This window comes from Rhincodon typus, chromosome 3, assembly GCF_021869965.1.
Source record: "Rhincodon typus isolate 14 chromosome 3, sRhiTyp1.1, whole genome shotgun sequence".
Taxonomy (NCBI): Eukaryota; Metazoa; Chordata; class Chondrichthyes; order Orectolobiformes; family Rhincodontidae; genus Rhincodon; species Rhincodon typus.
In genome coordinates this window covers 4,830,685-4,845,633 of record NC_063334.1, presented here as the reverse complement: position 1 = coordinate 4,845,633, position 14,949 = coordinate 4,830,685, and the positions used below count along the sequence as shown (strand labels likewise).

Genomic DNA, 14,949 nt, shown 5'->3' with positions numbered 1-14,949 from the left:
GGAAGAGCAGGGAGTGAATCTATGTTTACCACCTCACTTCAGCAAGGTGCTGAATACAAATCATTCCATTTGTGGAGAGGAGCGGGTGAAGGACAGATAAAAGAACTGATGGAAAGAGAAGAAACCCACACTACAACCATCAAAGATGTCAGGCAAAAAAAAGTGAAAAATTGAATAAGGATAGTCCAGTGAGGCCAAGAAGTAAAATGGGAAATGTTCAACCAAATGCATATTTAAGAAATAATCAAAAGTCACAAAAGCTTTGGCCTCCGTAAGGTTTGAATGTCTGGATGTCCATAAGGAAACAAAAGATAAGGAAGGAAATGATCTGTATTTAAAATTTACAGCATGATAGCTGCATATGAATCTGCATTGAAGGTCATAAATTGACACATCATCCAAAAGTCTGTACAAAGAATCCTCAACAATATTCCCATGATAGGACTGGATGAAGCCATAATTTTGATGCAGGAATTTCTTCTAAAAGTCTATTTAAATGTAACATTAGATATTTTCTTATTTCATTTCCTGCTGCTGCCATCTTGAAAGAAATCCAGTTTGGAGCTACCGAGTTTGAATTCTCATAGCATGTGTGATTCTGTTCCATAGCTGTTTGTGAAATTTTGCACACAACAAGCAAAAACAGCATCAATCTATTAAAGCATTACTCCCTTAAGCAGCCAAGAAACTATTTCACAAAGGTCCAATTTTTCAGTCTCCAAACTTGCCACAAAATCAGTCAAATGAAAGAAATTTGTGATCTTTTGATAATTATACATTTACGCTCCATCTTTCTACCATCATATTGATGTTTATCCAGTAAAATGAGTGAATTATAAATTAAAGTTTCCAACAGGACGCACCGCAAAGATTAACTTTTATCTCTGTTCTAACTTTGACTTGAAATCCATTGAGTGATTTAAGAGGAACTAACAAAATTTGGCCATGTCAGCCAACAATGCAACAGCAGTCATGCTAAGGATTTCAAACTAAGATGTCTGAATGACATTCCAGCACCACATCAATTGACTGCAGGCAATAAGCATGACCATCCTAAAACTGATTTGTGAAGAGGAGATTCTGAAAATAAAGTATAACATGTAACTCACTCAGAGATAGTAAGAACTGCCGATGCTGGAGTCTGAGATAACTTAGTGTGGATCTGGAGGAACACAGCAGGCCAGGCAGCAGAGGAGCAGGAAAGCTGAACTTTCTGAAGAAGGGCCCCTACCTGAAACGTCAGCTTTCCTGCTCCTCTGATGCTGCCTGGCCTGCTGTGTTCCTCCAGCTCCATACTGTCTTATACCATGCAACTGTTCTACCATGTAAGTGCTTTATATCTCCTTCCAAGCATTCAGTTAAGAATTGCAATCTTAATGCGCAATTACATATATTCTCCCAGTCTTGGAAAAACCTACAACAAAATTTGACCAAGTGATTGAGCACTTTCACCATTTTGATTCCAAGAATTTCTAAGCCCTTTTCTGCAGTGAAGTATCTAACCTGCTACAACCACAGACTAAAGAAAAGGGTTGCACTGCCAATCATTTCCTATGTACTGAAATCAATTAAAATGCATCAGCACTATTTAATGATCCAGGATCATCGGGGACCATGACTCCAAATGTATGAACTTGTTAAAAATCATGTCTATATCAGCTGTGATCACTGTCTTGAGACCTAATATTTTGTATGTTTCATACTACAAAAATTGTAGCCAGCAAATCATGCTACTTCAGTAAGATATCAGCAACATAACTGCAAATAGGTAGCAACCTGATCCAGACACAAGTAGTATTCATTTCCAAAATGCACTTTACATCGAGCATTTTTGTCAGAAATCATGGAGGTGAAATTAAGACAGAGGGAGGGGAAACAAAAGGGAAGTAATACATGGACTGGCAACACTGCAAGCTGCAATACTTAAACTCTACATATAATTAGTCATTTATTTATATATCCCACATCCATTAAATTTTGGATATAAAATTTTTGAACAAGTCACAGACCGTAGATTTGACACTGCAGTACCAGTAAATAACCATAGTGCATAAGAAGTGTACCATATTTCCATTTCTACATCGTAGACTGATGGGGTGTGGTTCTGCAGTCTGCAATGTCAAAAATGAAAAAAAATTCTTATTTAGTAAAAGTGATCACTGTATACCACTCTGAGCTTGGGTTTTTCCCAAACATTAGTGATAGTTAACTATGTATAACATTCTTAACACTCAAGTAGTTCATTAAGAAAACATTGTTATTCGAGTCATTGTGGTGGCTATCCTCCGTAACTCATGCAAGTACTTTGTGACCACAAAAAGGTGCAAAACTGAACATATTTGCTTAATGTTGCATTTAATCCAGAGAAACCCAAGTATTATCCTTCAAATGAAAGGGAATAGTGCAAAAGCCACTGATACGGTTTTCCACTACTTACTTTATTCATTTTGAATGTTTAATTTATGAACTATTTCTCCCATCTTGACCAAAAGCTTGGACAATGCAACTTCAGATACATCTATAACATACAGGTTAAAAACTGCAAAATACAGTAACCCAAGAATTGTATGGTAAACAAAGCAGACATGTGAAACATAAATCAAGTAGAGCAGTCAACTACCAGTTGACTAATGGGAAAAAATGGATTTGATAGCAAAGCAAATTTTCCACAAGTAGTCAATCTTGATTCTGTAACAAAATTAGCATGGGATATTTAGGAACTTCAAATATCAGTGACAAATACACTATTAAAGTTATGAAGATTTATGATTTAAAAAAATCACGAATGTGAAAAAAATTGCAGGCTTCATTACAGTAAAGATTTTAATAATAGTTCTTTTAATACAAAGATTTCAAGTGTGTTACTTGCATATGGTCAGGTTGGAAACATCAACTTGCTTAATAAATTTAGTGCATGCTATCATCTCTACTTGAGGAATGCCACTGGATTTTCAAAAAGCATCCCCCAACTGTATTTATAATGATTTCATTCTCCAGTCTTCCTAAGCCATGTGCATTTCGAAAGGCAACAACATTGGACTACGGATTTCACAGTTCATGTGAATGCCATTTTATAGCAAACAGGAAACTGAAAGAGATGGGATAAGTTGACCTGAAGATTGCTCTTCATCAACTTCTGCTCCCACAGATGGAAACCACTCTACAGAAATGCACTCCATCAAATCAGGCTTAACATCTTATAAACAGATATAACAATATACAAAGCAAATAAAACAGATTCAAATCAAGCGAGGCTCTCTCAAATGACAGTAATAAAGTCAAGAACAGACCATGCGTGTTACTAGAGCACCATACTTTCCAAAAGTTAAGTGGTTTATCTATTATACCAAGCTCAATATTGATTTAATGCAGGGGTGTCAGAAGTATTGCCTGCAGAACAATTTAATCTGGCCCACAGAATGCTCTATTTAGGGTTGCCAAATCTCCCAATGTTTGTTTCCCATGGTGTGGGAAAACTAAATCGTCTCAACTCTGGGTTACAGCAAGTCCCTAGTCACTTCTCACATCACATTCCTTCTCTGGCACATAGAGCCAGCATCCAATCAGAAACAAAAACAGCAAGTGGAAGGGGAGAGTGATGGAATGGGAGCAGTGCAGAGTTGGTTTTGGGTTGGGTGAGAACAAAGAGAGTAGGGTGGCAGGAGATCAAGTTTAGTGCAGTGACAAGGTGAGAACTTTCAGGGGCTGTAATAACATTGGATCAAAGAGAAAGAATTCAGATTGGGGAGATGCTAACATGAGCCTATGGAGGTGAAAGATTAGGGTTGGCGAATGTCCATTTGGTCAGGGATTGGCAGTCAGAGGGGAAGAGAACTGGAAGTGGGGATAGTGAGGGGTGATGGGGAACCAGAGAATGGGGGAATCAGATTGGTGGTAATGGGTCTCATCATTTTGTGCAGTGCTGAGCAAAGCAGAAACATAGTTAGAAGTAATGCTGAGAAAGAGAAGAGCAGACAGTAACAAGCTAAGTGAAACCTAGGGATCTTAACATTAGGTACAGTTTTTCAGAAGATTTGTAGCTCGGATAGAGCATGAGATTGTAGACTTGTTCGTCAAGCTGGTGTGTTTGATTGCAGACGTTTCATCACCCTGCTACGTAATATCACCAGGGCACCTCCAGTGAAGCATTGGTGTTCTGTCCCACTTGTAATTTACATGCCTCGTTTTGCTGGGGTGGTTGGCATCACTTCCGGTTCTGTTTTCCAGTGGTTTGTACATCAGATCCAGTTCAACGTGTTGGTTGATGGGAGTTCCAGTTGGAATGCCAGGCCTCCAGGAATTCCCCAGCATGTCCGTGTTTGGCTTGTGCTATTATGGATGTGCTGTCCCAGTCGAATTTGTGTCCTTCTTTGTCCGTGTGTATGAGACCAGTGAGAATTGGTCGTGTCTCTTGGTCGCTAGTTGGTGTTGGTGTACCTTATTGTTAGTTTTCTTCCAGTTTGGCCTATGTACTGTTTCTCAGTCCTTGCATGGTACTTTGTATATCACGTTAGGTTTATTGGTTATGGATATGGAATCCTTTACGTTCGTCAGTACCTGTCGCAAGGTGGATGCTGGTTTGTGGCCTGATACATGCGTAGTCTTGTGGTCATCTCTGATATGTCTCTAATGTATAGTAGGGTGACTAGTGTGGCTGGCCATGTCATGTCTTCTTGTTGTGGTCTGTTGCCAAGGTAACGATGGATTGTGCTTTTTGGGTATCCATTCCTTTTAAAAAAAGTGCATATAAGTGTTCCTGTTCTGCTTTGCGTAATTCTGGGTTGCTGCATGGTGTTGTGGCTCGTTTGAATAATGTCCTGATGTGGCTCCGTTTTATGGGTGTTGGGGTGGTTGGTGTAATTAAATATCTGGTCCATATGTGGGGTTTTTCTGTATATGCTAGTCTGGAGTTCCCCGTTGTTCTTATGTTCCATCCTTACATCTAGGAAGGGTAGTCGGTTATTGCTTTCTTCTTTTGTGCATTTTATTCCGGTGAGAACACTGTTTGTGTGTAGGTGGGTTTCTTCTAGTCTTGAGTGTTTGATAATCATGAAGAGGTCATCTACGTAGCAGGTCCAGAGTTTGGGTTAGATTGTGGGGGAGCGTTGTCCGTTCTAATCTTTGCATTACCGCTTCTGCAATCAGTCCTGGTATTGGGGATCCCATTGGTGTTCCTTTTGATTTGTTTGAAGGTGAAGTTGGTTGTGAGGCACAGATCCAGCAGGTTCAGGATGCCGTCCTTGTTGTTGCTGTTGGTGTCATGGGATGGGTGCCTTCCAGATTCGTCCAGCAGTGTGGCAACTGTCTCTTTGACTAGGTCAATGTTTATGGAGGTAAATAGTGCTGTTACATCAAAGGAAATCATTATCTCGCCCTCTTCTATTCTGGTGTCCTTGATGATGTTGAGGAATTCTTGGGAGGAGTGGATGGAGTGGGCAGTGTTGTCTACTAACTTTTTCAGTTCCTGTTGTAGTTCTTTTGTTTGTCTATACGTTGGCTTGCCTGGTAGTGAGACAATATGTCTGAGGGGGACCTCTGGCTTGTGTACCTTAGACAGCCCATAGAAGCAGGGTGTGTTGAACCCCTCTGGCTTCATTTTTTGGGTGTCTGTCTTGCTGATATCTCCTGAGTTGTGTAATTTCTTCAGAGTTGTTGTAATCCAGTTCTCTAACTGTGGCATTGGGTCTATCACCATCTGTTGGCAGGTATTGGTTTCTGCTTGTAGTGCATTAGCTCTCCCGATATGTTGGGCTCTATTAAGGATTACTGTCATGTGTCCTTTGTCCACCGGTAAGATTACAAGATTTTTGTCTTCCTTGAATCTTTCCAGGCTTTCTTCTCTTCTGTGTTAAATGTGTTCCAATTACCTTTTCTGCTAAGTGTTGGAACTATCATCTGTCTGATGGTCTGTTGTACTTCCTGAGAGTCCATTGCTCTTTAGTGTTGATTCCAGTGCAGCCAGGAAGGCAGTTTTTTTGGGTCTCTGTAGTTATAATTCAATCTGTGTACTAGGATGGTCTTCTCAGTGTCTGTAAGTGGTCTGAGATGTTCTTGATCCATGTTTCTGTGTTGTCCGTGTCGTTGTTGTGAGTGAGTTTGGACTGTTTTTCTTGAAGGGCTATTCTTTTCTTTGTTCTGGTCTTTTGTTGTTGTATGGTGATGGCTTGTTCCAGTGTGGCTGTCCATTCTTGGTCGGTTGCGTTGTTCTTTTTGGCGGCAATTTCCTGCAATGATCAACTATGCCCACAACCACCTCCACGAACAGGAGTGAGAAATTGTTCGCCGAAGAAAACTTTGTACTCCAATGCAAACGACCAAGACAGAGTTTTTAAAAGGAACGCATACTCAAAAAGCACAATCCATCATTACCTCTGCAACAGACTACAACAAGACGACACGACATGGCCAGACACACTCGTCACCCTACCGTACATCAGAGACATAACAGAGATGACCACAAGACTACTCAGATTACGATATATCAGGATAGCCCACAAACCAACATCCACCCTGCGACAGCTACTGACGAACGTAAGTTCATACCCACAACCAATAAACCTAAAGTACTACAGAAAATACCATACAAGGACTGAGAGAAACATTACATAGGCCAAACTGGAAGAAAACTGACAATAACGATATATGAACAGCAACTAGCCACCAAGAGACACCACCAATTCTCTGGTCTCAATGCACACAGACAAAAAAGGACACGAATTCAACTAGGACAACACATCCGTAATAGAACAAGCCAAACAGATACATGCTGGGGAATTCCTGGAGGCCTGGCATTCCAACCGGAACTCCATCAACAAACACATCAAACTGGATCCGACGTACAAACCACTAGAAAACAGAACTGGAAGTGATACCAACCACCCAGCAAAATGAGGCATATAAATAACAAGTGGGACAGAACACCAATGTTTCACTGGAGGCACACTGACGATGTTACCTAGCAGAGTGATGAAATGTCTGCAATCAAACACACCGGCTCAGGGAGCAAGTAGGTAAAGCTTCAAAGACCATTTCCACTGGTGGTCAAATGGGAAACAGGGGATCCTGGCTGAAGCTTTCTCCCACACATAGTTAGAGCTCTGAGTTTACATCACTTGAAGGAGTGAGATACAAGAGGAGTGACCATGGGCTGGCCTTTGCTGATTCCTGGTCCTTTATTCTCCACGGAAGGAAGAGCAAACATACTTTCCCTACAATTTCTTCAGTGGCCCAGATTATCAGTTGAGAAATGTTGTTGAATGTGAAAGACTAGGCAATGACTGCATGACACATGCTCCATCTAGTCATTCACATGTTTTACGTTTGGGTCTTAAAACAGTCGCAGGATTCTTCTACGCATTAATTGATGTAAAATGGACACAACGTGCAGTAATCTTTACCCCACTGTGTCCCATGATGAATATGATTCATGCCAAATACCAGGATGGCAGAGCAGGCCCATCATATAAAATAAGTTTGATACCCAGAACTTAGCAGACCAACAAAAATATCACTATTGGTGTTGTCACTGGACCATTCAATACATTTGACACTGCTATCCTCTAGGAAATATCAGCACGTTTTAACCATACATTTCAAATATTGCGCAATATATGCACTCAGATCTTCTTAATTCAGTACTTCAAGTTGTGCTGGTTATTGCCACTGTTATCAACAGACCTACAAGCATCAGTATTTCACTAGCATTTGTGCACCAGAAGATGCTCTCTCCAAGCAAACTGCATGTTCTTCCACCCCGTAGTTCAAATCAACATAATATCTGCACTTTAGGTGAAATCCTAATGACAAGACAAAGGTTAGTTTAAATCTATACCTTCAATATTTGTAAGTGGGGAGATAGTGGAGGGCAGTATGGCAGCAAGAATGATCTCAAGTTACCTGACAATTTACTGGTTCATGCTGTTACAGGTCTGAACACTGAAAAGATATTAGGTCTTTCTTTTAATAAACTAGGAGCTAAATCTTTATTTTGCTTCTATACACCTATGTTTCAGATAATTAAGGTGCAGACCCATGCACATATTCTTACCTTTCTTCCATCACTTGCATGACAGTTTACATTTAATGGAGTAAGCAACGCCATAAGCTTTTCTTCATTACCGCTTCTAGAAAGGAAAACATTTACAGTTAGTGAAAAGTGGGCGATTCAGTGAATGAAGGTATTAAGTTTTGAACAATGCAAAATCTTACAAATAAACAAAGGTAGTGAAAAAGGAATTAAATTTAAGTCTCTGAGCCTGGTCCTGGGAGCTACGGTGGTATATTTTTTTTGTTCTAAGTTTGATCATTGTGACTCCATTTTAAAACATTGCTCCATTTTGTTCTCTTTAACACAAATAAGTTAACAGGGCCTGTAATCTCATGGAGTGTCACTAGATTAGTTTTAACATCTTTTGCCACATGATTGTTCCCAATTTGGAGTAGACTTTCCTGCGCTCTAATTCTCCAAGTTGAATCACTCCCATATCCAAACTTCCAGTCAGCCCTCACCTCAACTCTGACTTTCAGCTTCTCCGACAAAGATCAGAGCCCAAGATCTGCATCAGGAAGCCTTTAATCACCAAGTCCTAGGCTGCCTGCACAAGCTGCCACTCATTCAGGGCTATGTTAGCCACTGCCTGACAGCATCTTTTTGACAAACATCAGCAAAGACTGTGGTCTCTCTTATAGGGTTAATCTCACCTGAAATATGAAATAAGTGTTCTACATAGAGTCGCAAACAAACAACAGATAATTAGATTGGATCATATGGAAGGAAAGGAGTCATCAGAGCTAGCAATGGAAGGGATCTAGAGATCAGGGAAAAGAGAATCTCACTGATCCAAGATGGCTGAAATTCAACTCCACAACCAGGAGAATAATGACTCTAGCCACACTGAAGACCTGGGTTTTAACTGGGAGATTTTCCAAGCATAGTCTCATTTATCAATGTTTTTTAGAACAGCTATTAAGCAAAACGATGCTAATGTTGTGATACGAAACATTTTTCTACATTTCAGCAGACCAGAATTTCAGATTTGGTATTTTTGATACATAGTAAAACTTCTGTTAATTCACACCAACTATTGTTTCTATTCCCAACTGCAAAGCAACAGACCCTGCTAACACCAGTGAGAAGTTTTTATTGCAATATTCCAGCTATCCTTATTGCTTACAGCAAGGTGGTCGGTTGAGTGCAAAATTACAAAAAATCAGTTTTGGACAACTTCAACTGGATTGAGATTCCCCAAACTGCTTTTATGTAAAATTTTTCAATGCAATTCAAATCCATATTCCCAGACTGAAAGGACAATGTTTGAATCACATCCCAGTTTCTACACAATATTTAGGAAGATGAAACACAGGTAATCCTTAAGAAAATGAAGACAAATTTAGATTACATTAATTTAGAAACATGACCCACAGGACACTTGCCGTTTGTCAGAACGATGATTACGGTAAGAATAGGTAATATATATATTTAGTATAATCTCCAAAAATGAATTTCCTTTTAATGTACCTTAAAATTAGAAAGCAAAATACAAGCAGTGATCTCAGGCTCAAGATTTCATATATATTGCTTTTAAATTCCCTAAGTAAAATGTAACTTTATTTTAAAGCTTATTTTTGTCGCTTAAATAAAGTCCAGCAATTAAAATCCTTAACTAAATAACAGTTTTATTTTTTATCTTTGCTCCTGTCATGAGTGGTGAAGCTGGAAAATTGAAGCCAACTAATCCAGAAAGATGACTGCCAGCAGGTATCCAAAGTTTAACAAAATTATAAATGGAACATAAATAAAAGCGGAGATTAATTAATGCTGTTGTTGACTGAAATAATAATTGTGGACAGCATGGAGCAAGATCAGTTGGTACAATGATTCATCACTTAGCAGGTTCAAGCCAAATTGGAGAGGATTTCTGATCAAAACAGCTGACCAGCACATCCTTCTCTACTCTAAACCCCTCGTTCCCACCAATACCTCTAAAATTTGTCACATTCTTTGCCCAAGATTAAGTAGTGGATGAACGGAAATTTCCTCCAATTAGCTGTTAGAAAGACCAAAGCCAAGGTTTTCACATCCTGTCAAAATACATTTCATTCCCTGGCCATTGGCCAGGGTGAATCTGACACACATCCTATCCTTCACCTAGATCACCTACCTTTATTTCACAGATTCATCCAATTTCCAGGTCCAACGATTCTAATGGTCGCACTTTCCCACTTTCTAGCCTCCACAAACCTATGCTCATTCAAATCTCTTCTGCCCGTATTCTAATTTGTACTAAATCCCATTCTCCCATCATTCCCATTGTCGCTTTCCAACAATGGCACTGGATCCAGCAATTCCTTTACTTTGAAATTCTGATGCTTGTTTTCATATTCAATAACCATTTTTCCCAAAAATGTAGAGACAGGAACGTGCAGAAGAAAGATTGGGTGTTTTGGGACATTAGTCAGTTGAAGTCCAGGTACAAGCTAAGGGATTAATCAAACAGCTACAAAGTATAAAGTTTGACATGAAATATGTTCATATGAGACAATGCAAACCCAGTCTAAAGTCCAAAACTATTCAATAATGAATAGTTTAAGTCAACACTTGCAAACCTTAAATGGCAACTGCAAGTAGAGATCTGATGTAATATGAAGTACAAAATAAGCAATCCTCAAAGAAACAATATTTCTATACTGAGCTGAGAAGGGAAAGCTGCCTCATCATTATAGGCACCTGTACGTACAAGCCCAAAGTTGAAACAAAGAAAGATTGACACCATCACACATCCTGAGATAAATAATTCTGCCGCAGTGTCAGAATTAATTTATCAAGATACATATATTGTGTCAAATGTTTTTGCAGACATCTCAGATACATCTAAACTCCTGATGGGACAGGACAGACTAGATGTGGGAAGAATGCTCCTGATATTGGGGAAGTCCAAAACTAGGGATCGCAGTCTAAGAATAAGGGGTAAGCCATTCAGGACTGAGACGAGAAAGAATTTCTTCACTGAGTTGTGAACCTGTGGAATTCTCTCCCACAGAAAACTGTTGGGGTCAGTTCATTAGATATATTCAAGACGGAACTGGACGTGGCCCTTGCGGCTAAAGGGATCATTGGGTATGGAAAGAAAGTGGGAATGCGATTCTGGAATTGCATGATCAGTCACGTCATATTGAATATTTGTGTAGGCTCAAAAGGACTGAATGGCATACTCCTGCACCTATTTTCTACGTTTCTATCGTCAATCTAGGCTGGAATGGACTGCTCTTCAGAGGGTTGGTGTCAACTCGATGGGCTGAATGGCCTGATTCCACACTAGGTTTTGTATGATTCGATGACTCCTGTGTTACTATAGATTAATTTAGAAACAAGGTTTGGACTGGAGACAATATAGGTGACGTTAAGCATAGATTTCAATGATTTGCTGCTGTGTCCTCAGTCACATGTAGTCACTTTGGCCAGCTTGTCACTGTTTCTCCATTTCACATGAACCAGAAAGGTATCTGCCACAAAATATTTTGAGAAATGCCCCTTATACAGTGATGATACTATTTAAGCATTATACTCGAAAACTAAAAATGCAATCTAGTTGGAAACAATTCTCTACTATGACAGATTGATTAGGTCAAACACTGAAACTTTCATGACATTTCAAACATCCATCCACGGTTCTGACCATTCTCCTGCAATTCACAACATCCACAGTAAGTTACTAAAGACATTTTCTCACCAAGAAGGAAGTTCTAGAAAAAAAAATCCGGATGATAAGCTTTATTTGGAGAAAGCTTCACACAGGGCTCAGTACTTTCAATATTACAAAGAAAATAAACTAGTCAGGCACCTGACATCTAATTACCAAAACTTAGTGAGAGTTGAGTGAGGATTATCATGGTGGATTATCTCTCTGTTTTCTCTCTCTCTCTCTCACGCATACACAGTTGCATAGCTGCCAATGTCAACACTTGCATGCAGGAGAGAGATACTGACAGGCAGGCTGCACATGCAGGCCAGACCTGTACAACAGCTAAGAGGAGACTGACTCGGGAACAGAAATCGTAGAAAGAAATATTCAGAACGAAAGTTGTCAAAGAAAATGGGTCTAAATTAAGCTTCACTGTCCAATGCAAAATTAATAAATTGAAAGGGATGAGGACAATTTGACTGATGTAATTATTCACCAAAACCATGCAGCACATTAGAAACATTACAGTTTTTTGTTAGGCGTTTAAAAACTGGATGAAGTGAAACCGTTCCTCCTGCAGTCCAAAACAAAAATCACATTTTATCCATTATAATCTATATGTCAAGCAAAGTAAAGCACATTCTAAGAAGCTTTACCGGCATTTTGTATAGATATCACTTACCTCGCTGCTTCAAGAAGTTCGTCTTTCTTGTATTCACCTGTGTGATTGCAAAAAAACATTGTTAGTGGTGTAAACAGAAAGAAAATACTGCAAGTCCACACCCTATTGTGTAATGAAGTAATGACACTAACAACTGAAGACAGAGCATCACAACTGCCTTGGAGACTGTATACAAATCCTACGCATTCATTCAAATAGCCAATCACTGTGCACAAACTGCTTTCAAATGTATTACTCTGGTGATGTCAAGTGCCAGGTTTCCCCCATTTCATCAGCACCACTGGCTCGTGAGTACAAGCAGTTGTGATCACAGACACATTCATAATGACAATGATTTTCACTGTTCACTGAAAAGAATTGCATACTGCATGGCCTACTCTCAAGCTTGCGGAAGCTACCTATTCAAAACATGTCTGCTAAATTATGTTGCAATTGAGGAAACAATGTCACTATCGAATAAGTTATTGTGGTACAAACTTGTTCTTTAATCATAATGGAAAATATAAATATTCATTAACATTAGCAAAATTTTCATTGCTATTTTCATGCCTTATGAGCTAAAATGCTAGTCAATGAGATTTCTACATATTCTTGGGACAAACAGGCAGCCTTTGATCATGTTCTTTCTCCCTAACCCCTCTGCTCCCTCACAGGCACAGAGCTCAGTCAAATATATCACCAGGTTATTAAACAGAGGTATAAGCTCAAGCTGAAGTAAAGACAAATGTTTTAACAGTAATAGTGCTAATTGGGACAATAATTCAACCAGGTTTATTTTAGGGAACAGACATCCTCTATGAGAACACTAATGGAAGGCAAGGTAATGAATTCAGCAGAATAGGAGAAGAGGACATGATTCCATGTTCAACTTAAGTAACATCACCGAGTTTGTGCTGAGTGCAGTAAACAGCTGAAGATGGGGATTGATATCTATTGCTGCATAGCACGTGTGTTGCCACGTTTCCATATGCTTCTGCAGAGGCTGATTTTCTAGCAGACATGATGCTACTTTCTTTACACAAGTACTAGAATTAAGATGGTAACCATGGTGACACTGGCTCAATTCCGAGCGTTGGCTTTGTCAAAAACCATCCCAGAAATTTCCTCAAATGTAGAAAATACATCTTGAAGATAGATTTTTTTAAAAATAGTGAGCTTGTTCAAAAAAAAAACTGAATATGCTCTTAAATTGAATTCACAATGTCAATGCTACTACTATATCATTGATAGTTAGTTATATGTCCACATAATTTAAGCTTAACTGAATATAGAACGTCTTTAAAATTAGTTGAATTGTTTAAAATACAGATTTATTTTATATTTCAATTCATTTTCTATCCAGAACAACTCCATAAATTTTACATTTAATATTATTCACATTCTGAACTCAACAACATTGAATAATCTTCATTTTTAATACAAGTGCATTTGATTTAATGCCAAAGCAATTCAAAGTTCATATATTTTGAAATCATAAAACAAACAATTTCTCATGTATAGTTCCTCACATTAAGACCTTTTCAACATAACACCATGTTAAAACAAAATACAGCAATCAGCAGAGGTCCTTTTCAACTTAAATCAAATCGTCAACCCAACAGCAGCCCATTTCAACAGTCATATTAATATAAAAGTAATAACATTGCTATGGCATAACTGCAAAAGATGCACTGAAATAAATAAAAGCATTAATAACAACTTTTTTTTTAAATCTACTGACCTCACATACACAATTCAAAAAAGGTTTCCATTTATAAAGCGCCTTTCATAACCTATGTTCCAAAATGTTTTACATGATTGCATTGTAGGAACCATGGCAGACAATTAGTGCAGAACACACTCCCAAGATAGTAATAATGTAATAAGTAATAATTACTATATAATCATTTTTTTGTGATGTTAATAAGTAATGCTATGAATACTGGCCAGCACAACTCCCGTTATGAATCTTTTATGCCCACCTGAAACACCAGATGGGGGCCTTAACCAAATTTTCCATTAGAAAGATGACAACTCCAAAAAGGGAAGCTTTTCTTCAGGATTTCCCTACAGTATCAGTCTAAATGTGTTTAATAAAAGAAAAAACAGAAAAATCTAGAGTGGGATCTCTTGACGTAACTCAAGCAGGGCTAATACCAAATCGAACCATGGTTGGCACAACTGAATATAATGAATTATGTTGTTAACAGCCCGAATAATTTTACATACTAAGTGGCACATTGGTCCAATGTTGTGGTGAATGAGCGCTATTATCAGATTGATCAGATAAATGTCAGGAAGATCAGGTTGTTGCAGCAGAAGCAGCAGCGCTGAACAGTGCCAGGTTGTTTGTGATAGATACTTCTCCACCTTCTCAATCTTTCTCCATGGCCATATGGAAAGGAACTACAAGTATCCTCCCCGTTCTTCAAACTTTGATTGAAAAGAACTCTCAATTGGGAGAAGCAATGATGCACTCCTTTCCTAGCTTTCTGTGCTGCGACAATTTTGAAATTTGTCAATATTTTTATTCCTCTAAACCATTCCTGCGCTTGATACTGTTTCAAGCACAATTTGGGACTAACTAGTGCAGTGCTAAGAAATTTG

At 38.7% G+C, this 14,949-nt stretch overlaps 1 protein-coding gene across 2 annotated transcripts in view; it reads right to left on the bottom strand.

The window, feature by feature from the left end:
- tnksa (tankyrase, TRF1-interacting ankyrin-related ADP-ribose polymerase a) overlaps positions 1-14,949 on the bottom strand; it is a 151,804-nt gene that overhangs the window by 77,125 nt on the left and 59,730 nt on the right. The window contains exons 4-6 of one of the 2 annotated variants that reach the window (XM_048595409.1): positions 12,364-12,400; positions 8,048-8,123; positions 2,064-2,111 (exon numbers count right to left, since the gene is read on the bottom strand). In XM_048595409.1, the coding sequence (XP_048451366.1) occupies positions 2,064-2,111; positions 8,048-8,123; positions 12,364-12,400 (161 nt within the window). The remainder of the gene's footprint in view (positions 1-2,063; positions 2,112-8,047; positions 8,124-12,363; positions 12,401-14,949) is intronic. The other variant, XM_048595410.1, reaches the window with a different exon arrangement.